This window comes from Chionomys nivalis, chromosome 7 (assembly GCF_950005125.1).
Source record: "Chionomys nivalis chromosome 7, mChiNiv1.1, whole genome shotgun sequence".
Classification (NCBI taxonomy): Eukaryota; Metazoa; Chordata; class Mammalia; order Rodentia; family Cricetidae; genus Chionomys; species Chionomys nivalis.
The window spans coordinates 25,969,406-25,995,739 of NC_080092.1; the positions used below are offsets into that span (position 1 = coordinate 25,969,406).

At 43.5% G+C, this 26,334-nt stretch overlaps 1 protein-coding gene across 1 annotated transcript in view; it reads left to right on the plus strand.

Annotated features, from left to right (window-relative positions):
• Atp10b (ATPase phospholipid transporting 10B (putative)) overlaps positions 1-16,709 on the plus strand; it is a 223,900-nt gene extending 207,191 nt beyond the window's left edge. The window contains exons 19-24 of the mRNA XM_057775973.1: positions 580-705; positions 4,320-4,520; positions 6,296-6,376; positions 7,894-7,998; positions 10,378-10,565; positions 15,294-16,709. Of these exons, the coding sequence (XP_057631956.1) occupies positions 580-705; positions 4,320-4,520; positions 6,296-6,376; positions 7,894-7,998; positions 10,378-10,565; positions 15,294-15,780 (1,188 nt within the window). The 3' untranslated portion in view covers positions 15,781-16,709. The remainder of the gene's footprint in view (positions 1-579; positions 706-4,319; positions 4,521-6,295; positions 6,377-7,893; positions 7,999-10,377; positions 10,566-15,293) is intronic.
• Positions 16,710-26,334: the final 9,625 nt, after the last annotated feature.

A 26,334-nucleotide genomic window follows, 5' to 3' on the forward strand; every position in this document is an offset into this window, starting at 1 on the left:
ACAGTAAAACTGAGGCTCAAAAAGTTGAAGTAATCTGAAAAGTATTCATACCAAGATTTCTAACCAAAACATCTAAACCTCATTTTAAGAGACCTCTAGACTGTATCTTATTATAAATAACCACAAGGACAAAATGTCCATCCTAGCACCATGTAGATAAACTTCCCAACCAACGGTGTCATCTATAAATCATGCTAATCGCCTGCTTGAGGGGTACCCAAGGGTGCTCAGGAACTGGAGTATCACCTGATGAAGATCAGTTTTCTGGTTTGCCCCTAGAACAGATACTGACACTGGGCCTTAATGAATGATTGTTACATAAATGGACAGAAATGTGGGACCAAGTGGGGTGTTGGTCCCTCTCACTTGCCCTTCTTGGACTCTGGTAATATTTCAGCTTCCAAGAAGAGCGGGAGAGATGTCCGAATCCAGAGTACTTTCCAAGAATGACGACATGATAAGGAATCATTCAAGCCCTGAATGCTGCCGACCTAGAAGAAAGCACTGTCCTCAAGGGAGCATCTTTGGGGCCAGCGATGGTTGTGTGTGAAAACTGATGTCTCCGTTCTTGCCTCCTAGGCCGTCATGTCCAGCGACTTTGCCATTGCCCGATTCAGCCACCTCAAGAAGCTGCTGCTCGTGCACGGCCACTGGTGTTACTCACGCCTGGCCAGGATGGTAGTATACTACTTCTACAAGAACGTGGTGAGTGTCCCCCGTGTAACCTTCCACTCAGGCCTTGCGGTTCTTGCAAGAACTCTGCCTCCTCAGAATGGTAGAGCAAGCATTTCGGCTCAAGGGAGTTAGTCATCTGACCTGGATTTGAGCTCTCACTATCTATGTAACTTTGGGCAACACTACACTTCTCCATAAGCCATAGTTTCCTCTATAATTTTAAAACAAGAAGGAGGCTGGTATTGCTTACTGTGATATTGTCATAAGAACTGGCTATGCTCTGTGGAAAGCCCCTGGCACGTAGGAACAGCATGAACGCTTATGAATATGGATCCTGGAGTCAGATTAAGCGCCAACCTAGATTCCCATATTTGGTAATTGTCTCCAAACATACGTTTCTCCATCTGCAAAATGCAAGCAATAATAGTTCCTTTCTCTCGTATGCTCTGTGCTGGTCAGTGCCTCATCAACGTGGCAGAATACCTAGGATAATCAACTTACAATGAGGAAAGGGTTGGTTGGGGTTCATTCTTCTGAAGGTGTCAGTCTGTGGCTAGTTGGTTCATTTATTGTGGGTCTGTGGCCTGTGATAGTAACGCTGTGGATCCCAGATAAATGTTGATTTCTCTCCTGATAAGGCCCCAAAGCAAGAACACGCCAGGTGAGCTATTGAAGCTATCAAAGGCTCTTGTTTGAAAAGTCCAAGATTAACAGTCAGTTTAGCAATGAGATAGCGAAGCATAGCTGGACTAAGGGATGGAGCAAGGGACTGAGTTTCCATTGCCTACTTCGAGGATCTTTGATCCAAATAGAATTTGATTCCTTTTTGCACAAGGAAAAATGGACGGTTAACACTGGGATGGTGGAAGACAAACATAGTGGCCTAAAAATTATATCATTTCCATTTTAGTCCATTGTTTTAGGCTCTGGCATAGGCATCCTTATTCAGAGGTGAATGTCTCTGTCCGAAGTCCAACACATATACATATATAAAAGAACAGCACGAAAAAAAACAGTATAAATTCAGCCGACTGGGTGGAGATATTGTCTCAGCACTGTCTATGTGAGCAAGTCACTCTGTCTGACTTGAGATTCACTCTGAACACGAAGGACTGTTTGCTTAGAATTCAAAACACCCTGCTTCATTTTTGTCTTTTGCATCCAAGGAGTCATTCTTTTGAATCAGCACCACCTCTTCTCTGCGTTAAATTTGTGAAGCGGAAAGGCAATCTCTCCAGCCAGCCACGCTCTCAAAGCTCAAGTGATACTTATTTCTAGCGCGTTGCTAAGCTCAGAACTGCCATACTGATGCGGTATTATCTCCCAGCTGCAATTAGAGGATGGGGAACTATGACTTCCACATCCGAAACCAATTCCAGAGGGATTAAAACCCTGCCTGCTCTGAAATTTGAACAATCAATTAATTACTGTACTGGAACATCTAGGGTAGAAGAGCAGGCACCCAATCTGAGCCCACGCTGTCGTGGGGTTCAGTGTGCTTGCTCCCTGGGAGATGCAAAGCCTGTAGCTAAGAAGGAAAGTGTAAATGGGTCGCCAGGGGAAGGATATACTCTGTGATGTTAAATTTTGAAGATTAGTTGTCAGGACCAAACAAAGATTCACTTCATCCATTCAGATATCTATGGAAATGTCTGCTGTGTGTTACGCAGTGTGCTAGCCGCTGGGCATAGCGTGAGGACTGAACCAGAGAGAGTATTTCCTTGCTCTCAGGAGATGTTTTGTCCACATAGGGACAACAAGCTTCTTCCCGTAAAGGCTAGGCAATAAATACTTTCTGCTTTTGTTGGACATGGATGTCTTGATGTATCTTACTATGGAACCCAGAGATAGTATCAGGAAAGGACCAGAGCCACTAGAAAGAAAGAACTTGGGAACTTCGAGTACTTGTTGCTAGCCCTCAATTAGGGTAAAGTGATGCTGGGTGTCTTGGAGCTATGAAAATCATTACTATGGTATTGATGTTTATTAATAACCTTCATTTAGGGATGGTAGTGATACTGTCACAGGTGGTTATGACTAATGATTAAGGATAGCTCACATCTAATGCTTTCTGCCAGGTTTTCTATTCGGTTCATTGAATTTTCACTTTCAATATGTCTTTTTTTTCCTCCAAATCTTAATTTCCTTGATAAATTTTCATTCTGTGCTGTGATTTTTCTCTCTAGCACCCCAGTTGTATTTAGCTGCCTGTTTGTATACTCTTTCAAAGTTTTCGAAACCTTCTTCCAAGCTCTTATCAACTTGAGCGTTTGTGAGTTCCATGGTTGAGGAATTGTATTACTATGAAGAGTTGAGTTGTATTATTTGTTGAATTTCTATCTAGAAATTTGTGTACATCTCTTTGAAGTCAAGTTGGAGAACCTTCGTACTGAGCTCTGAGCACTGCTCAGTCAGCAGCAACAGAATTTCACCACACAGGGTCTAGAAATCATTTAAGTCCATCACAGGCCTGACTCTTTCTTTTCATTTCTTTTGATTGAGCTATATATTTTTCTCTACTCCCCTATCTTCCCTCCCCTCCCCTTCTACCCTATTCTGTTCCCCCCTACAAACTCCCAATTTCCTCAGGATATCTTGTCTTTTTCATTTTCCTGTGTAGATCCATGTATGTCTCTCTTAGGGTCCTCTTTGTTGCCTAGTTTTTCTGAAGTTGTGGCCTGTAGGCTGATTTTTTTTTTTTTGCTTTATGTCTAAAAGCCACTTATGAGTGAATACATATTATATTTGTCTTTCTGGGTCTGGCTTTCCTCACTCAATACAGTTTTTTCTAGATTTATCCATTTGCCTGTAAATTTCAAGATGTCAATTATATTTTACCGTTCTGTAGTACTCCATTGTGTAAATGTGCCACATTTTCGTTATGCATTCTTTGGTTGAGGGGCATCTAGGTTGTTTCCAAGCTCTGGCTATTATAAATAATGCTGCTATGAACATAGCTGAGCATATGTTCTTGTGGTACAATTGAACAACTTTTGGGTATATACCAACAATGGTATTGCTGGGTCTTGGGATAGATTGTTTCCACTCTCAAGATGACATTCAGCTGCTGTTCATCTCCATGTCTGACCCATTTGCATCTGTCTCACCAAAATCCACTGTGTTTGACTCCCATGAATGCTGTGGGCTTGTCCCAGCTGGATAACACCTGGCTTTCATCTGTCTTCTGAGTTTCCTCCCTCTGCCAGGCTCTGTGTCACCTGCTTCTGCTGTATGACACATCTTGGTTCCTTTCACTTCCTTCGTGATTTCCTAAGCTTGTCCTCTATTTCTGTTTAAGATAAGGTTTCTTTATTCTTACTTTTGTTCTCTCCTTTACGGACTTACACAGAAGCACCCTGCAGCCTGCCATCTTACCTAGGAGTCCACAGCTCAGCTATCTCTGTCGCCCATTCCCCACTCTCCATCACCGCTGGGATACTATTCGTGTATTATGTGCCATGATAGATGACAAAGTGATGTTCGGAAAGATGATGTTGTTTGTCCAAGGTCATGGAGCTAGTAATTGGTACACCTGAGGATGTAAAATCAGGCCTCTCCACTTCCCAACCCTGTGCTCTTAGCCATCATAGTCTAGCATACTACAAGCAGAGACCTCACTCACGAAGCCTGCTCCCCACCTGCAGTGCTATGTCAACCTGCTGTTCTGGTACCAGTTCTTCTGTGGTTTCTCCGGCTCCACCATGATCGATTATTGGCAGATGATATTCTTCAATCTCTTCTTCACCTCCTTGCCTCCCATTGTCTTCGGAATCCTTGATAAAGATGTCTCTGCAGAAACACTCCTGGCGTTGCCTGAGTTATATAAGAGTGGCCAAAACTCTGAGGTGAGGAGCTGCAGCAAGAATGGGGGTAACTTCAGATTGTCCCTAAGCCCTGATAGTCCCCCTGCAGGACAGAGAGAGTATCGGGCTGGGAGTCAGGAACTAGCCACAGTTCTGTCACTTGCCTCCTGTGTGACATTGGGTGACTCTAGCCCTCTAGCCTGTTTCATACTTGCCGCTAAGAATGTTAGACAAGACCAGTAAGTCTGTTTTAATATTCAACTACCATAGCTGAAGGGGGGAGTACATATGGTAAGACCCCGTGCCTCCAGGCTGTGAAGTAGAGCAATCAAACTCCAAAGACCCAGTTACAAGCACATTTTCTGTTTCTCTAACAGAACACTGAGGGCTAGGTAATACCACAAAGGATTTTATTTAGCTCATAATTTTGATGCTACAAGTCTGAGATCATGTAGCTCTGTCTGCTCAGCCTTCTAGGCGAGGGCCTCCTCAGCTCCATCACAGTGTGAAAGTGTATCATGATGCGAATATATGTGAAAAGGAGACATCACATGGTGTGGCAGGAAGACTCCTAGGTCAAGATCACTTTAGCAACCCATTCTCATGAGAACCAACTCATGGTTTTGAAGAAAACAAGCATTAGTCCCATTCATAAAAGCACGCCCCTTTGGTGACCTAATCACCTCCCACTAGGCACCACACCATAAATATCACCACTCTGAGGACCAAGCTTCCAAAACAGGAGCCTTTGGGGACACACTCAAGCCATCTCCAAACAATCACACCTAGTTTGGAGGATCCCTATGTCCAACAACTAGTTTTCTCATCATTGGTGAGGCACTTGAATGCCTCAGTTTCATTCTAAGGAAGGCAGAACTAGACATCAACATTGAATAGAGTCTAGCACTATTTCAACTAAACTTAAGAAAGCATAGTAAGCTATTAAGCAGGTTTCTATGAAGTTCTTACTGGCCTGAAGAAATAATCCAAGTGGTGGGACTAGCCAAGGCAAAGACAAGGAAGCCAGACAGAGAGATGAGAGCAACATTGGCTCTCATGGAGTTGTAAGGGAAGACCTTTGAAATATCTGAGAGTACAGTAAGTACCATGGCACCTTGAATGAAGGAGGACAAAGCCATAGGTAGTGTTCTTAAAAGCCACTGTTTGGGGTTTTTATTTTTTGTTTTGTTTTTGTGGATAACCAAAGAATCAAACCAAACCAAGTCCTAACAAAAAACAGAGGAGAAAGCAATGCAACAGCCCAAGAGGAGGGGAAGGAGCAAGCCCATCTCAGGCTCTTCTAATTCTACCCTCCCCCACAGGCAGGCTGGCTATACAACATAGTAGCTACTATAAAAAAAAATAATAAATCATGTTTCCTTTTTCTCAAAAAGGGAGAAGAACAAAGCATAAGATGAGAAATCTTATCTCTAAAGCAGTTGATCTCTGACTCTTGGGAGCATTGATCCTTGTCTATGAATGAGCTTTCCACCTCAGAGGGGACTTAGGGAATTCAGAAGAGCAGTCCTAGTGACAGAGCTAATGAGTGGCATTGATAGCACTTCCTAGATATCAAGACACAGTTGCACTTAGTCCCCTTGAACCTCTCTGGGAAAAGAAAGCAGTTCTCAGAGAAGGTTCATACTTTCTACAAAACAACATCTTTGAGTGGCAGGGCTAAGACTCCATTCTCTTGGAGCTAAGATGACAGGGATGCAAAGTATCATACTGTTAAGCTCAGCCACACACGAGGAAGATGCTCACAAAGACCAGAGGCTCACCAGGATGCTGAGTTATTGGTGTGTTCTTCCCTGCAGTGCTACAACCTGCCAAGGTTCTGGATTTCCATGGCTGATGCGTTCTACCAGAGTCTCATCTGTTTCTTTATCCCTTACCTGGTAAGTCATATAGTCCCATCCTAGACATAGAAGTCATGGTGTGTAATGGGGCTTAGTTATACAAAATCACAGACCACTGACACCTTTTTACATACGTCATGGCAGAGACTCCAAATTAGTAGCTGGACACATCCCATCCAAGGTATTAGAGAAGATAGAACACTTTATGCAAAACTTCATTTCTGGGTCTCTTGAAAAACAAAAAGCTGTCATTATGCTGGGTTATTTTCCCCCATGGGAAAACAGTACAGAGTTGATTCATGGCCCTGCTTAGATAGAGATTGTACTGTAAGAGATTGTGTTATCTGTCTTCCTCTGCTTTTGCCTCTTACTCCAGGGGGCCCCTTCTCTGTGCTGTAAACTATCACCCTTAAATTATATCATGTCTGTAATTCTCCCTTCTTCTGAAGTGACTACAAAAAAATTCTTCTAGGTACCCCCCATGGGGAGGAGGCACCTTTGGGCAGGATGGCATCTTATACTTCTTATCCCCTATACTTCCTGCCCTGGAGCCAAGAGCATTTATTTTAGTTAGGGTTTCTATTGCTGTGATGAAATTCCATGACCAAAACTGACTTAGAGAGAAAAGGATTTTTTCAGCTTACAGTTCTATATAACAGTCCTTCACTGAAGGAAGTCAGCCAGGAATTTGAGGCAGAAACATGAAGGCAGAAACTGAAACAGAAGCCACAGAGGAATTCTGCTAACTGCTTGCTCCTCATTGCTTGATCAGCTGGCTTGCTTTCTCACAGGTTTATCTAAGAAGCCCTGGATATCCTGTAACTCTCTCTGTTAACCAACCAGGCTTGAACTTGAACTAAGAAATCCTCTTGCCTCCCAAGTACTGGGATTAAAGGCGTGTGCCACCACTGCCTGGCAGCCTTTTTTTTATAGCAACCAGGACCACCTGCCAAGGAGTAGCACCCACCCACATCTATCTTTAATCAAGACTATACTCCATAGACTTGCCTACAGGACAATCTTATGAAGGCATATTCTCAATTAAGATTCCCTCTTCCCAGATATGTCTAAATTTATGTCAAGTTAACAAAGCCCAACCATTATACTGCCCACTCTGAAACCTCTGTCTGGACTACATTTTCCTTTATCATAATCTGGTTTCAGCCAATTAATGTGCTCCCAGGGTGTCTAAGAGAGTGACTGCTATAGGACTGCCTTATAGCACCATTTGCCCTGCATTATAGGCCACAGTCTCCTTAAAGGTAGGTACACATACCCTCAGCAAACAATGTGCCTGAGAATGCTCAAGAAAGCTTCTGTTTACTCATTTCACAGGGGTTTTACAGCTTTCACCAGAGCAAACATGTCCCTTAAGCAATTTAATCCCATTACTCATTTCTCCTCTTGTCAATTTCTTGAATCAGCCCCTTCTTTTCTCCTTTGTTTTCGCCATATTTCTTCCCCTCCCTGGCTTCATTGTATTGAACACACAGCCTTAAATCCATGCATGCTTGGGTATGCCTACTTGACCGTGCCTGTCTGTTCTTCCTCCTTAGACCTACAGAGGTTCAGATATAGATGTCTTTACCTTTGGAACACCAATCAACACCATCTCCCTCATTACCATCCTCTTGCACCAGGCAATGGAAATGAAGACATGGGTAAGGATCCCACAGGCCATATAGCTTAAAAATCATATTCTTGTTCACTGAATGAACTCAAATTTCTGAGTTCTTCTACTCTATATAGTTGGTCTAGCTCAGTAAATTCATGAGTCTTTCACTGTGCCCCTATAAAGCATTGGAATTGGCAAAGATGCTAACATTGCTGGCCTCAGCATCTAGTCATGATGACAATAGCAATGCCCATAAAGCAATGAGACAGTTCCAAAACTAGATTTATGATGATGAAAAATTTGGGAGCATTGAAGAGATAGGAAAGGCTAGCCTGAGCCCAGCTGAAGCTGTGGATACAAGGCTATAACTCATTTAGTTAGTAACCACATATCAAGCATTGCCAAATGTTGTATTTGGGGATCTTACATCATAAAAAGCAGGCTGAGGAGGTGGCTTAATCTATAAAATGAGGACCTGAGTTTGATATTCAGCACCCACAAAAAAGCCAGATATGTTAGTGTGTACCCATAATCCCAATGCCAGGGAAGTGGAGCGAGGAGGATCCCTGGAACTGGTTGGCTAGCTAATCTCACTGAATCAGTGGGCTTCGTGTTCAGTGAGAAAACATGTCCCAAAAAATAAGATGGAGTTTAAGGAAAACCGACACCAAAATCAACCTCTAGCCTCCACACCCACTCACACATACATGTACAGAGAAAGAACAAGCTCTCTCACTGAGTTTTTCTAATAACTCTAAAGAGTTCAAAACTTTATGGCAAGTATTATCTACATGATGTACATATATTACCTCATCTAACTTCACTATGTCCTCGGTGTTAGATTTTTTTTAATAACCCCATTTTACAGATTCAGAAATAAATGTAGCAAGGTTAAGAAAACTGCCTCAAGCAGCTCAAACTAGAAGTGAGTTTTGATCCCTGTCATTCTGACCCTTTTGCTTTTAACCACTTTGCTAACAATACAAAGACAAAGTTTAGTGGTACACAGAAATGACAGTAAAGAAAGATCTTCCCATAGTCATGCCAAGATGACTGTTGCTAAAAGCACATGTACTGAAAATTTGAATATGAAAATACCTCCAGGTAGGCTCGACACATGCCTGCATTCTACAATGAAGCTTTCTCCTTCGCCCCCTTTCATCATCAAAAGCTTTCTAAGTGGCCAATAAGAGGCTCCAAGAGAACCTCTGGATCAGAGAGGTCTCATCCTCGAAATCGTGTTTTCTAAGGTGTGCCCCAGTAATAGCAGAACAAAGTGGTAAGCCTGGCTATGCCTCTTTTGTCCTAAGTTCATGTTCTTTATGGCCCATCAATACCAGAAGAGGTTATGACACAATGGAGAGACGGTCAGGTACAGTGTGCTTTCTAGGAGGCAGGAAAATATGCCAGTGGAGAGTTTGGCTTCTGTACAGTAGGGGAATCTAGAGAGCCATTTATTGTTGGTCCAATTGTCTCTACTCTACAAAGCAAGCTATGGAAAACTATGGTATTGACAAGCTCCTGGGATGTGGTTATATCAGAAACAGTGAGTGGGGGATGTATGAGGCAAAGACATGACTTTGATACTAGGAACTGAGACCAGCTCTGCAAACTGTTAGAACTCCCCCAAATGAAAAAATTGTTTTGAAATTAAAAGTACAATCTATGCAATTCATTCTAGATCAGACAGCAAAGAAAGGGAGGGAAGGAAGGAGGGAAGGAGGGAAGGAGGGAGGGAGGGAGGGAGGGAGGGAGGGAGGGAGGGAGGGAGGGAGGGAGGCTACCAAATTGGAAAGTAGAATTAGAAACATCTATAATGACACACAAGTAAACAGCTTTTTATTGCACATCCCTGGAAGGAAAAGAGAGAAAGGTATCTTTTCTTTCGTGTCTTATAACAACAGCAAGTCCATTCATGGAGGACTCCTAAAATCCAAAAGTCCCATTTTCAAATACTATCAATTGAGAGTTTCAACATGTAGATTTGGGAATAGACAGCAACATCCAATCCATAAGCAAAAGGAATACATATATATGATAAAGTAAGAATTCATCCATAAACATGTACAGAACTTGCCTAAAAATAGATAGCCAGGCCATTTACAAGAGATATATGGATACTTTAATTGTGTCCATAAGGTTTAGTATGCTTAAAATATTCCCCTCAAATGAATTCTACTGTCTAGAATGCTCCTAGCAATTACATTTTAAAAAATAGAATGTTAAAAGCCGAGCCAGTTTTTACAACCCAGCTAGGTAGAGCAATATGGGTGCTTGGTCCACTAAGCTGCCTGTTTAGTGAGTGTTTGGTATGTGTGTGCCTCTTCAAAAAGGTTTAAGGCAATGATTAATTAAACTATGGGCATTTTGCTGCCCCATAATCTAATCAGAACTTCCAACAGCATCTTCTTTGTCCCCTTTACAGACTGTCCTCCACGGCCTTGTCCTCCTCGGCAGCTTCTTGATGTACTTCGTGGTTTCCCTCATTTACAACGCCACTTGTGTTACTTGCAACAGCCCCGTCAATCCCTACGGGGTGATGGAAAGGCAGCTCTCAGACCCCACATTCTACCTCATCTGCCTGATCACACCAGTTGTGGCTCTTCTACCCAGGTTTGAGCTCTTGGGCAATGCCCTATAAAGAACTCCCAGTCTCCCGTAAATACCCACAGGCCAAGGGTATAGTCACACTTCTCACTTCTGTGAAGGAATGCTTGGCCAAATCAACTTGAGGAGAGAGGGGTTTGTCTTGGCTCACAGTTTGGAGGGAAAGTCTGTCGTGGTGACCAGTGACAGTGTGCAGGAGCTCAGAGAGCAGAGACATGAATGCTGGCGCCCAGCTCACTTTCTCTGCATAACCCAGGACACCAGGCCACATTCGAGGGGGTTCTTCCCTCCTCTGCTAACCCTTCCTTGAAACACCCACACCCGTGCAGCTACACCTCGAGGTATACTTTCATAAAGGTTTTAAATCAGTCAGGTTGACTGGAGCCTTGAGATTGTTGTGGCTCACTTTAATCCCAGCACTCGAGAGGCAGAGACAGGAGGATCTCTGTGAGTTCAAGGCCAGCCTGGTCTACAAGAGCTAGTGCCAGGATAGATAGGGCTGTTTACACAGAGAAACCCTGTCTCCAAAAAACAAAAACAAAACAAACAAACAAAAAATGAAAAAGAAACAATAAGACAGAGGAAAAATAACACGAACTCTGGTCCCAGGTCAACCACAGAGAAGCAAAATGGCCCCCACTGTGACCATGTAATGTGGGAGGAGTCACTGTACTTTCCTGGCTTAGAAATTTTGTTGTGTGATAAGAAAGGATTTGTTTAAGCTCTGTAATCTTTTCTGTCAGTCGGGGAGTCTCACACCCCAGTGCCTGTAGGAGCAGGAGCAGTCCCAGCAGGCCATGTGGAGCGCATACATGGGGACAAAGAACATCTTATCAGCATAGGAAAGAACTGTGAAGCAGAACTTCAGACTTCTCTCTGAAATTTTAAATTTCTTGTAAAATAGCCAACATTTTAATAGTGCTAAAGTTTAAAAACATGTGTGACATTTCACAAAGGCTCTGTTACCCAGATAAATCGCTCATGATCACACACTATTTTCTGACACTTCTGACCCAAAAACTGTTGCTTTCACAGTTTCAAGGAAAATGCCAGCAGCGATAGTGCTGCCCTGAGGAGCTCGAGATTACTACACAGTATACAGCCCCAAAGGTTCTATTTCTCTCAGCCAAGTATTAGGCAGAGCTAAGGTTCTAGCCCATGAAACAGCTAGAGACCTGCGTACCCAGATGTGTCCATGTTACCAGTACAAATCACAGTGGGAGCAAGGCTCTCCTGACTGAAGAGCCAGTGCTACGTTCTCCGACCCCACACTCCAGTCAGAATAATGGGTAAAGTTGACAATAATGTCTTTGTAGGCACAGTTTAAGTTTTCTCCTTCCTCAGGATCTCATCAGTTTGCACATCAGAATTGAGCCACTTGTCATTAAAGGCTAATAAATGCCCAATGGTAACACTGTGCAGAACTGTCTCTGCCCTGCAGTAGGCAGAGAGCCTTGAGGAACCTTACTTCATCTGCCTGTAGCATCTTTCTAAGGCATCTCAGAACTTTGGCTTCTGATACAGAGTTAGAGACGGAAAAGACACCCTGGCATGTAGAACAGAGGTCAGCAAATGGCGCAGAAGAATTGAGTTCTGAATACTGGCTGTGTGCAGGACCTCCCAGCTTGACTCCTAACAGTCCTCCAGCCTCATCATCACACTGCTTCAGACTTAGAGATAAACACCACCAAACTGCTTAGCTGTGTTAATGGTCCCAGACCTACTCACTTCTATGCTGTGGCTTCTATTGCTTTTGCCTTTACCAAAGCTCTTTACCCTTTGATCTCATGACGGCATAACTATTTTCAGAAGTTCTATGACATCTCCTACCTTCCTGGGAGTGTAGCAAATCCCTGATATTCCCACCACCTGTGTGTTTAGCTGTTACCACCAGTTTTTCCATTATTCAAATCATGTTCATGTCTTCTGAGAAAAGAACTCTTTGTCTTTATTCAGCCATCAACTAGCAGTTCCTGTCGAAGGGTCTGTGCCCTAAGATGAATGAGCAATGGATACTGGGCAATCAGAAAGATGGATAGACAGACTCTAGCTTTACACAAGGCATCACCCAGCAGAGGCATTGCACATAAGTCTGTCATACGGGTGAAAGAGGCTGACCCAAACAGGATCCTCAGAGCACAGATTAGGCAAAAATTAAGAAAAAGTATAAGTCTTAAGAATAAAATTTCTAGCCACCCCTTTGTCAATGAAACCCTGGGGACAAAAACCCTAAGAGGGAAGGGAGGATAATGCCCTTATTGGAAAATTCTATCAGAAATGTCAGGGATTTGATTGTGTTATGTGTTTGTTTGTTTGGTGTGTGTGTGTGTATGCGTGTGTTCACGTGTGTGTGTGCGTGCTCACGCGCATACTACATGTGTGTAAGTGCCTGTGGAGGCCAGAAGAGGGTGTCAGATGCCTGAAGCTAAAGTTACAGATGACTTGTGAGCCACCTCACATGGGTACTAGGAACCTAACTCAGGTCCTCTAGAAAAGCATAGAGCACTTTTAACCACTGAGCTGCCTCTCTGGCCCCACTGTTGGGTTTTGTTTGTTTTGTCCACTGATTTTGAAGTTAAGCAATCGTGACCATCATGGCCAGAGTGAGCTTCTCTATCCCCCAGGTTATTTGGAGACTAAAGAGAAATTTATAAGCCCAGTGTTCTTCATTAGGAAAGTGCTTGGAGCCAGAGTCTTCCAAGGCTACAGCAGCAGCTTAATAAAGGCCCTTGACACACGTGCAAGGACTGTTGACACATGTGGAATGAACAGCTGGCATCAGCTTCGTGACCTGCTGAACAGATGAGGCATGAATTGAGGAAACATTAGCAAATATGTACTTGCTAGTGACCATGGTATACAGGCCAAATCTTTGCTTATTCTATAATATTACCACAAAGTTGAATTCCCACTTAATTCTGTTTACTAAGGTCAAAGGGATTTCTTCGGATAATGAAGGGATTATTTTAATAATTGTAAAGACACTTGACTTACAACCTTGGCATAATGAGTGTTTGTTTATAGAAATCCACATGATAGAATGTTTGCTATAGAACACTGTTCCTGGCTTAAAGTTGAAAGTCCTGTTTCTCATAATGGGCAGTGATCTTACTCGCCAATCTTGTGATAAGTAGACCGCTAATCTTAGTCCAGTTAGTTCACCCAGCACAAAAGGACAGTACAAATTCCCTTCAACTAGAAGCATAGATGTATGCAAACTATCTTAGAGATTTAAAAACAGATAATCATATCAAGCTTAACCCCTAGAGCCCCTTCTTAATCCTTCTATTAGTAGTAGCAAATAGTAACAGTTTTTGGTCCCTCTTCCTTGACTTGTGAGACCTGCACATTTCTTGGACTCTCTTCCCACTTCTCCTTTCCTTTGCAACTCACACCCTAGATCCGGTGAGTGCCAAGCCTTCAGCCTGGGTTTGCTGATCCCCTAACTTTATATTTTCTCCACAGACCCAGAAATCACTATTCTGAATTGAAATAACTTTTTTTCTTTTTTATTGTTTTTTTGAATTATATATTTTTCTCCACTCCCTTCTCCTCCTCCTCCCTCCCCTTCTACCCTCTCTCATGACTCCCCACACTCCCAATTTACTCAGGAGATCTTGTCTTTTTCTACTTCCCATGGAGATTAGATCCATGTATGTCTTTCTTAGGGTCCTCTTTGTTGTCTAGGTACTCTGGTAAAAATAAGGAAAATTTTATCAGCGCTGGTGGGATCTATTACAGTCTTAAGAAAACTCTTGTCCCCTGTGGGTTCATCATGCAACTTTCAAACACAATAAAATAAAACTCTCTGTTTACAAGGCTTTAAAATTAACATTGTACATGTCCTCCAGGCTAGATAACACTCAGAAAAGTGAATGTGCATGGCCTATGATACAAGATAATGTTTAGTTAGCCTTCTCACCCTTCCACATGTCTAAATTTGGATCCAGAAGATGAATCTAAGACTCCCACAGGCTACATGCAGCTTGGTAAGAAAAGGGCAAGTCAGATCGAGATGCTAAGATCTCAGACATTTTGAGGAGACTTTGGGAGTATCACCTCATCACCTGGGGTAAGGTTTGAGGGGAAAGGGTATCCTAGCAATCAGAGGGCCCAGGGATTCTGCAAAAATCACACCACACAACACACCTCACCTGGGGGTGTCAATCTCCTCACCGGGCAAAGAGTAATTATATAAAGTTCCACCAAAAACAAAAAAACAAACAAAAAAACGCTGATGTGTACACAGTTGATAAGAAACTAGCTTATAGATCTAGAACACTTGGATCTGACCATAGCTTGGCAGCAGATAAAGCACTGGACTCATTGTGCATTGTGTGGGGACACTAAGACATGAGAAACACAGCATCAGACAATCTCATCATAGTACAAACATCACAAAATACACTCATGTAAAGTTAAGTTGGCAATGTCTCCAAGCGATTGAGAGCATGTGTGCCTTATCGGGGGTCAAAGCACGTGGGTTTGTGAAAGCATGAATCAGTAATCAGCAAGGCTCTTTGAAGAGAATAGACATTACTGTTATATTTTGCTGGTGTTATCACTCTCCCTCCATCTGCAGGGGCAGGCATCCTTAGCTTTGAGAGTGATTACTCAGAGTGCAATGAAGACATTCTCACTGGAGAAAAGTTAGAGTCTAAGAGCCCTTTCAATGCTAAAATTTGAATATATAAACAACTCAAAAACTACCTTTATTCTTTTACTTCCTACTAGGTACTTTCTCCTGTCTCTACAAGGCACATATGGGAAGTCTCTCATCTTAAAAGCCCAGAAAATTGACAAGCTGCCCATAGACAAAAGAAACCTCGAAATCCAGAACTGGAGAAGCAAACAGAGACCTGCCCCTGCCCCTGCTTCTGCTTCTGCTTCTGTTCCTGCTTCGGACCCTGCCCATGTTCAGCCCCCATGCCAGTCAGTATCACCTGCACAACAGCAGGGCTTGGGGACCAGCACCCCAAAGAACTTTAGCCCTCCCAGGCAGAAGCATGTTGAAGACTGGGTTCTCCAGGGTCCAAGATGCAGCAGAGAGCTCTCAAGGGATGGCTCATGCTCAGGAGACACCTTGGCTAAATTCTCATCTGGGGAATGTCTACTGGGCCCAAACAGAACAATGGCTCTGACAGCCTATATCAGGGGACAGGATGTGTCTCGACACTCAAGCAAAGGCAGCCATCGCCGGTCTCAGAGTTCACTCATATGAGGGGGCTACAAAAATCGGAGATTGAAGCAAACTCAGAAGAGGCTGCCCCAATAACTGACAAGTGACCCTGTTCCCTTCCTCTCTGTAGAGGAATGATTGCCAGTTTTATCAATTCTCCTCCACCAGGGTTGACTTCCTTGGGGAAACGATGTCCTCAAAGGGGTTGAGCAACACTGACTGTCAGGCCCACTGACTCTGGCTTTCTGCCAGGCAGCATATCTTCAAAACAATAGTCTGGATCCAGATGTTATGATTTTGTTACATTGTGTTCCAACGTTTTAACTCAAGCACATCCTTATGTGCTTCTACGTGAGCAAAGCCCATGGCCCTAATGCATCCAGGCAGTGAGTATCCAAGACTCCAACCAGTATTACAAATCTTTGAGATGTATCAGAATACGGAAGTTACTAGGGTTGCCAAGTCATCACCTCACCTCACCCAAGAGTTCAAGTTTCAGAGGAGACCTGCACACAATAGCTTCTTCTCAAGATCACTCCTGTACCAAGTCAGGAATATCGTCTCTTCCATGAACAGAGTTGAGGTCACCTCATTCCTTTAAGCCAGTGGTTCTCAACCTTCTTGATGCTGTATCCCTTTAATAACAAAGTTCCTCATGTTGTGGTGACTCCCCCAACCATAAAATTATTTCACTGATACTTCATAACTGTTATTTTGCTACTGTTATGACTTGTAGTGTAAATATCTGATATGCAGGCTATCTGACATGTGACTCCCAAAGGGGCTGTGACCCAGGTTGAGAACCACTGCTCTAAGTCAAAGAAAACAACATCTCAAGATGAAAATGGGATTAGATGGGATTTGTGTGCAGTACAACAGATACCACCAAGGGCTGTGGGATTACAGCTCATATAAGAGGCAGGAAGGATACACATACTAAAGGTTTTCCACTAATGGACCACATGCCCCACCATCTGGGGGAGTATTCCAAAAGGACACAGCATGCACCTCATCAAACTACTGATTTATTTGGAAACAAAACTGCCCATCCTCATTCAACTCTTACAATGGGGAAAACCAGGGATACGATCCTACTTAGCACAGCGTTCCTCAAGAAGAGGCCCAGGTGACAGAGCAACTATAAATTCAAGGTGGCATCTTCAAGTTTAAAACCCACATTATCAGCTGATGCCAGCATGTCATGGCCACCATTGACCCATGATTCAGCTAAGTTAAACAGTCGTGGGGAAAGAATTACACGTGTTTCCTATCCCTAGAAACTGTTAATGCCAAAAGTGTTAAAGAACTCCATAGAATGTTAAAGATTTCTATAAAAAACTAGAAGACAGTTCTCAAAGGCTGACAAGGTAAGCTAGGTCCTCTATGACAAAGTCTTAAAAGTTAAGTCAAGGAGTGTCCTTTGCCATAGTCTCAAGGCAGTGCCTGCATATTGGGTAAAAAGTCCAAGGATAGGAAAACTGTAACCTTTGTACCCAAGTCACCACCACCAGCCATGAGTTGACCCATGACTTAAGTAATTCCTAAGTAATTATACTAAGAAAGAGCCCAACAATCAAGATGGCAAATGGCAGAGTGAGCTGACTCTGTTCATCCTTGTGGAAAACAAAGACTGGAGGAGCCCTTCTGACCATCACCCTAAAGCTCTGTGATGTCATGATGCCAGCATGAGCCAGAAGGTAGGAACTTGAGTATCCTACCGAAAAATTGATATGGTCATGCAGGAGGTGGGGGATAAATGAAGGATAAGCAGGCATGGGTTGTTCCAAATGAAGAGATTCATCAAAACTTGAATCTAACCCCCCTTTCCTTCTGAGACTCCTAACTCCTGCCAATAGTCAGAAATTCCAGTAGTATATTCTAGAAAATAGCAGAGCATTGGCTCCAGTAGATTGGAGTTTAAGTGTTTGCTTTTCCCTGTAGTCTTTAAAGGACCTTGGAGCAGGCTACCACACTTGCAAATTAAGTGGAAGCAGCTCTAGCTCCTGGCGTCAAGATCAAGTCCAAATTGCATGCAGTGTACTGATGAGGCTTTCAGGCAGCAAGAGCCATCCTTAGAAACAGGAGTCTCACTTCTGAGGGAAAGGAGGATAAGGAAGCACAGAGAAAATGCGACGCCCCACCCCTACCAAGATCCATGCTCTACTCAGCACTCTAAGGCTGCTCTTTTTCTTGACTGACCGACCATCTCAGTGTGCCTGGAATGATCCCTGCATGCTGGGGAGCCTGGGCCATCTGGTCCCAAGTGGTCACTTTCTTTTGCTACTCGTTGTGAACCAAACCAGCTGTGTGAGTGTCTGATGTGCCACCTCACTCAGAGGGCAGCTCTAACGTTCCCTCTATAAGGTAATGCTAGGGATTGCATTTAGTACATGTTCTATATGTATAATCTTTTTACTGATTGACTGGAAACATGTCATCATCTTTTTTAGAAAAAAAAAGAAAAATAAACTTGGTTTTTCCATAATTCTTGGCCAATCTGAAATTCTTATTATTCTTCCTATTCATTGTTGGTATGAATCCTGAATATTTATTCATTCTTTCATCCTTCTTTGCATTTACTCATTCATTTCGTCAATAAACCTCAGTAAATCCTTACTAAATAATTTGAAGTGAAACGTGAGCTGTGAAGAAGTTAATGCCTGCCCTCCCCTACCTTCCACACCCTACTGCCTTTCCCAGGCTCAAGGCATTAGGAATATTTGACCCAGTGTGAGATAAAGCACAAACTATGTCTATGGGCTGTAAGACCTGGAAGCAGCACACACAAGACTTACATTCAGAAACTCTAACCCGATTACTTCTCTCCTGCAAGCCTAGCACACACCCAAAATTTAGGCTGACTTGGTCATCTCTGCAATTCTGTTGCCAATGTGAGTGATTCCAGCACAAACATGAGGAGTTGAGTTCAAATCCCTAGTACCTACATTTTAAAAAATCTATGTGTAGCCAAATGCACCTCTAACCCCAATATTATGGCAGAGGAGTGGGATGGGCACAAGTGAAATCTCTAGGGTTTGGTGGTTGCAAACCTAGGTTCTAGGTTTAGTGAGAGAGCCTGTTTCTAGGCAAAGAGCAGTAGATGATGAATACCCAGTCTCCTCAGGTCTCCATGTGCACAGATCACACACACACACACACAGAGGGGGGGAGGGAGAGGGAGGGAGGGAGGGAGGGAGGGAGGGAGGGAGGGAGGGAGGGAGGGAGGATAAAGAACCAGTATGACTAGATTTCAGACATCAGAAGGAAAAGGTCTGAGATTATGTTGTCCTAATGACTATTGGGTTAGTTTACTGTGTGCTAGATACTGGTCTATGCCTGTACCACTACCTAACCCTACAGCAACCCTCCAGCTTATCTAGCCTTGTCCAGTAGTTTCAACTGTACCTCAGCTACCTAAAAGCTCAATGCATTTACCACACCCTTACATTGTCTGATGTCAGGGGAGCTCACATGCATCTGAGACCCAAGCTGAAGGATTGGGATCTCACTCCCTGCATCGGTCTCTCATTCTCAAGAAGGCCAGCTAGGCCTGTCACATGGCTGCAAAATTGTAAAAAGAAAGCTGAAAGACCACCTCCAATCGTGGCTGACTTACTTACTGACCACTGGCTTCATGGAAGCAAGTTACAAAGCCGGTCCTGTTTCGAGAATGTAGGGAAACACACTCTACCTTTGCATGAGAGAGAACTGTAAAGAAACTGAATGCTGTTTGCAGCCATCCATCCCCACCTAGTAGAGGAAGGAAGTGGGGTAAAGAGAAGCCACATGGACTTTTAGACACAAAGCAAAGAAAAACCTGCCTAGAGGCCACATAGACAACAAAGAGAACCCTAAGAGAGACATACAGAGATCTACATAGGAAGGTGAAAAAGACGAGATCTCCTGAATCAATTGGGAGTGGGGGAGGGGTCACAGGAGAGGGTAGAAGGGAAGGGGGGAGGAAGGGAAGACAGTGGAGAAATGTATAGCTCAATAAAAACAATAAAAAATAATAATAATAAAAGAGAGAAGTCTCATAAAAATACAACAGTTCCACAGTTAGCAAGTGGTCTGGTGGCATTCTAAGCCTGGGAATCTAAAAGCAGAGGCTGTGTGTGTGCTTAGCCAGAGAGATTCACAACTCAAGGTAAGACCAAAAGGCAGGTAGGAACCAGAACCTGGGGGCATTTTTTTTAGAGGCAGGGTTTCACAGTGGGGAAGGTGCCTGAATTTCATCTGAACTCTGGCACAACCTTGCAATATGATCCAAGAAGGAAAGACTGTTCCGCACCATGTCTATCCAGCTTGCAGCCCAAACAAAGATAAGTCTAAAGCCAGTATTTAGGGGGAACCTGAGCTACTCCTTACACTGCCATACAATACCTCCCCGGTGCCCCTCCCCCTCTCTAGACTGAGCACCTAGTCAGGTGGATCCATGTGGAGCCCTTTCCTCTGGAAGCCTTCTGGTGCCACCTAGCAGGACGGAAAGAGGTACTACACCTGAGAGGGCTTCAGGCAGTGGAATCCTTTGGACAACAGTGGACTGGGCTGGAGTTAAGAATTGGAGGCCAGTTAGGACCCCTGAATACAGGTGACAATAGTGTGGCATGGACAGTATATGAGGCCACTGTCAGTAGGACCAGGATCTAACTCTAATGCATGAACTGACTTTGTGGAGCCCATTCTCTATGGAGAGAAACCTTGCTCAGCCTAGGTAGAAGGGGAGCTTGGTTCTGCCTCAGTGAGGTGATAGAACAAACTTAGTTAACTTCCCAGGGGAGACCTTAACCCCTCTGAGGAGTGGATGGAGGGTGGAGTGGAGGGATGGTGGGGGGAGGGCGAGGAGAGGGGAGAAGGGGAACTGAAATTGGTATATAATGAATAAATAGATGATGATGATGATAGATACATAGATAGATAGATAGATAGATAGATAGATAGATAGATAGATAGATAGATAGATAGATAGATAGATAGATGATAGATACATAGATACATAGATAGATAGATACATAGATAGATACATAGATAGATAGATAGATAGATAGATAGATAGATAGATAGATGATAGATAGATAATAGATAGACAGACAGACATATATACATATGAAAAAACCAAAAAAGTTAATTAAAAAAAAGAATTGGAGACCACATTTCAAGTCTTGGTGGTATGGTTTCCATGGTGGCTCTAAACAAATTCTTTCATGTTTTTTTCCCCCTGAAACGATTCAACTGAGACTCCCCAAACTCTTAAGTTGGGTCCTCAATTGGTTCTAGAAGATGTTTGAGGGGGCCAGTTATGGTACAGGGATGCCCTCTGATGGCTCCCAAAACTGTGGTTTTCTATCTGTGCATCTGTATGAGTCTGTATCGCATGCACACATGAACACAGAGAAAGGAGGGGCCATAAAAAAAAAGTTTCCTGCTGTGCCCCTGATGCTTGGAATACGGCATCACATGACAGAACGAGATGCTGCCATTGGAGAAATCATGAATGGGACCAGTTTTCAGGGCTTGAGTGAAGCTGAGAAGGCAGCCACTCTTTGGGGAAAGGTTATAACCCTCTCAACCCCTTGAGGGCCTAGGCTGACAATGTTAGATCAGTATATAGGTGTTAAGAAGCTGTTGTGCAAGGGAATCCTTAATGAAGGGCCAAGGCAGTCATCACTTCCAACTGTCGAGAGGGAAGCCAGAGCAAATGCATACCTTTCCTTTACACAGGTCCTCAGGACCACTAAGGACCAGGCAACACTCCCATCCACCCCTAATAAACATGGTTGCTTACTATGTAAATAAAGCACAAAGCCAATATCCCTATGCCTCTCAAGCACAACACTACTTTGAATAGTTAAACAGACAGTCTTACAGCAGTCTGTCGGAGAGGTTCACCCCTCACAGGGAAGCCTGAGGAAATCCAGGGACAGAAGGGTCCTCAGACACAATTGCAGAGAGGCTAGCCAACCAAACACTTGACTGAACTTTAAAGAAAGTATTTTTTCTACATTTTTGAATCAGTGATTTTAATTAGGCTTAGTTACAGGAGCATAGGTGAAGGGGTACTTTTTAAACCACCATGCCCATAGCTACAGTGCTGAATAAAATGCCTCTCCCTTACCCAGCAATCACGATTAACCTACAGATCTTCAGAGAAGAATGGGGCCTGGTCTTAGTCAATGTTCTATTGCTGTGAAGAGACATCAGGACCTAGGCAGCTCTTATGAAAGAAAGCATTTAATTGGGGCTGGCTTACAGTTTCAGAGGTTTAGTCCATTTTCATCATAGTGGGAAGCGTGATTGCATACATTGTATTGGAACAATAGCTAAGAACCATATCCTGATCCATAGGCCAGGAGAGAGACCCTGGACCTTGCATGGGCTTTTGAAACCTCAAAACCCACCCCCGAGTGACACACTTCCTCTAACAAGGCTACACCGCCTAATCCTTTTCAAATAGTGCCATTCCCTAATAACAACACAAGCCGTGTGAACTCCTCTGGCTCATAATGTAAGGGGCCCAATTTTTCCCAGGAACAGGGCAGGTAATAGAAAATGTTTTTCTTTAGGGTCAACAGCCACTTCTATTGCAGCTACCCTGTGATGAAAAGTTGCCACTGTATGCCAATGATGAAGCCTATGTGAGAGATAAGTAGCCATGTCCAAGGTCAACCAGCAATGTGTATGCAAAGCTAAGATCAGAATTGTGCCCTACTGACACTCATTTTTGACCACTTCCTTTAGCCAGAGAGAAAATACCAATGGTTTCCATAGGTTTTGCATGCCTTAATAGATCCTCGCACAGACATGAATGCAGGCAAAACACCAAAGCATATAAAAAAAAAAAAAAAAAAAAAAAAAAAAAAAAAAAAAAAAAAAAAAAAAAAAAACCTGTTGCACCAAATGGGCAGATGATAAAATATGAGACCACATGGTAAATGTGTGAAGAGAAATTGGTCTGACCGTGGGGTCTGTAAAGCTTTGAATAAGGACCTCCCCCATGGTCTCATGTACTTGAACACTTGGTCCCCATTTGGTGACATTGATTGAGGAGGTCTGGACTTGCTGGAGGAAGTATTTACTATGGGGTGGGTTTGAAAGTGATAGCCTGTCCCCACTTCCAGTTTGCTGATTCTTCTTTGTGTCTGCACTTGAGGATATGAACCCTCAGCTTCTTGCTCCAACCACCACGCTTGCCTGCTACCACACCTGCCCGCCATGATGAACTCTTCACTCTGGAACCATAAGCCTAATCCAACTCTTCCTTCAGTAAGTTGCCTTGGCCATGGTGCTTCATCACAGCCAACAGAAAGGTAACAAATACAGAGTCTTTCTAGAACTCCTCATATTACACTGTTAGCACTGGGGGGCAAGGATGGACTATGCCAGCAAAAGGCACCCTTCAAGTTCTCTTGTCCTGCTTGAAGAGGAAGAGATGAATTCTAAAGTCCACCAAGTACTGCTGTTGAGCCCCAATTCTGCCTTCAAAGGTCTCTCTCTCTCTCTCTCTCTCTCTCTCTCTCTCTCTCACACACACACACACACACACACACACACATTTTTATCCTTTTACTGGATGTTTAAGACATGTATGTGTCCTCCCATTTATGCAAGACTTTCAAGCAAGGAAATTGAGAATTCTAGGCAATATAACACTCATTAAAACTTCAGTCAAGCCACCCTCCTTTTAAAGGACAGGAAATAAAATCCCAAAGAAAGGATGAAGAAGAGCCATCGCTGATCCCGAGTTGCTTCGTGTACTTTCTCCACTGTGACCCATTCATGGAACATTCCGAAGTAAGATTCTATATCACCCACTTGACCCACTATCAGTTGAGTCAAGATAGTCAGAGGATGTCACTCAGGCCACCATCTTCATGACCATCATGACCTAATAATGAGATATTCCCACCTTGGTAACCCATGATTTTCAACAACCCTTTGCTGCTTTATTCCAAAGAAGCAGGCCTAAGAGTTTTCAAGTCAAGGTGACAAGTGAGGATGGGGATATAGAAACCTTCATCCAGGAGATGCCAGGGAAGGGATTGCCTACATCCAAGGCTGGCCCTGATACAACAGGACACACAGGGAGTGGATGTTCTGTTCTTATTCAGGCAAGTATGTGGCTGGATCAGAATCGATCTTGTGCTGCTTCAGGGCCCAAAATATAAAACACCAAGGCACCTTCTTGACAGAAGAAAGTGAAAAAAGCCTCATCTAGATCTAAGAATCAGAAGGTCATTTCTCGTTCCTGCAAATTTCCTATTGTAAGGCTTTTCTTTCTCATCTACTTAAAATAAGGAGGTTGGTCTGAAGGACTCCGGAGTCTGTGCTTTTCCTGAGAGAACATTTATGAAGTCATTCCTAGAAGCCCTTGAAACTTTCATTCAAGAGATCTCACTACGAAATCATTTTTTTAATGATGATGTTAGAAGTCAGATGGACCTAACTCTTTGCAAAGAAAATTAAAGGCACGAGGAGGTCAGCTGAAAACCTTCTGACTGGCTAAGCATTCACAAATTACAAATATAGATTGGCGAGGGGAGGAGTAAGGAGGTGTCAGGAAACAAACCTGGAAGATATTAAGATAACTCTCAATGGAAATAAGAAAAGAGACACCAGGACTCCATCTACATGGCCAGTTCCTAAGCTTCATCGCCTGACCTTGCCTGACCTTGCCAAGCTTGGAGCCTAAGCTTTTAAGAACCATAATAGACGGCTGTTGGCTATTCTGAGGACACCGTGTACCTTCTAATCCCTGTGTGTCTACTGTCCCCACCATGACCTCTACCCACCTATTCAGAGTCCCATCTTGGAGAGCTGTGTACAGCTGTCCCTGCCCCTTCTCTCCTAAAGCTTTTCGCACAGCTCTGAGGAACCCAGCACAGCCCTCTGCCAGTGACTCTTGTCTGTGTGTGTGTGTCACTCCCAAAAGCCTGATGGAGTAGGTCATCAAAGATCTAACTTTAGCTCTTCCAAAGCCTACACCAGACTTTGGTCAACAAGGGCAGTGGGCCAGTCTATAATAATGTTCACATCTCGAGTCCTGAACGCAAATCCAGAAGACAGAAATTGAAAACATATTTACCATGACTTGATCTGCCTCTTCTTCTCTGCATATTCAAAGACCAGATGATGATTCATGGGTCAAAGTTTTGGGGAAATCATTAGATCCTTGTAACCTATGTATTCAAAGGGCTCAAGCAACAGCGGGCTCTCTCTCAAATTCTCTCTTCCTTTTTTTTTTTTTTTTAGCTTTTTCGAGACAGGGTTTCTCTGTAGCTTTGGAGCCTGTCCTGGCACTAGCTTTTGTAGACCAGGCTGGCCTAGAACTCACAGAGATCCGCCTGCCTCTGCCTCCCGAGTGCTGGGATTAAAGGCGTGCACCACCACTGCCCGGCTAAATTCTCTCTTCCTTAAATTAAGATTCTTCCTCCTACCATTTTCTCTCTTTCCTCTCCCCAGTATACTTCTAAAAAAAAAAAAAAAAAAAAAAAAAAAAAAAAAAAAAAAAAAAAAAAAAACCTTTCCTTTTTCTCAAAAGCATCTCTAGGTCAGCTGGCACAATTAGATTGAGCCTTATCCACAGGGAAAGCCATCTTCTCTTCTGTTGCCTTTTCTTTCTAGGCTCTACTTTTGACTAATGGCTTCAGCCATAAATGAGATTTTTTCTTGTTCTTCTCCTGTCCTTTGTGTTGCTAGACTGTGGACAAGGGAGCAGGGGTGTGGGGTTGGGGCATGGAGAAGAAACGTGACTCACCACATACAACAATACAGAAATGTCCGAGGCAGATGTCCACCCATATGCCATCAGAGTTTCTTATGCATCCTCACTTTACAAGGAATTACACCAAGGCTCAGAAGAGTGAAGTGGCTTCTCCAAGGGTGTTAAGAGCACAGCCAGTATTCTGGCCCAGCCAAGCTCTTGGACCACTTACTGAACCACCAGGCAGGCTAGTCTTTTGGAAGCAGTAGGACAAACATCTGATTTTCTAGAACAATCTTGTCTCATGGACTCTCTCCAGGTGTCAGTCTGAACCTCTAGCTGATTAAAACCCCTGCCTCATCTCTTCCCAGAGTCCCCACTGGCACCCACTCCAGAGACTGACACGGAGCTTAGGAAGAGAAGAGGCATGTCGGAAGACATGTTGATATTGGCCCAGCTCTGAGGAGAGCTCCAGCAGCCCAAGCTGTGCCTACTAGACAAACCAGACACATGTTAATCTCTGCCCCAGCTGGCTCCCCTCACGGGCTTGCTCACGTGGGCATGTTCAAGGGGGCTCTGCCTGAACCATAATGCAGGAGGAAGGCACCCAGCCCTGCCTCTCTTCTTATTTTTAATTAGAAATTCCCATTAAAAACCACTACAGCAATGAGGCCCACACCAGGCAGTATACTTCAGGACAATTAGCACACTCTTCAGGTGGCTAAAATGGCCCTGCTCTGGCCTGGGGCTGACATAATTGCACAAAAACATACAGCCCACCAGGAGGGTACCATTTCAAATGGAAAAAGGACAAAAAAAAAAAAACAATTAGTCATGCATCTATTGGGCAGTTAGAGCTGTAAGACATGATTTAGTATTCACAATTTAAAAGATTG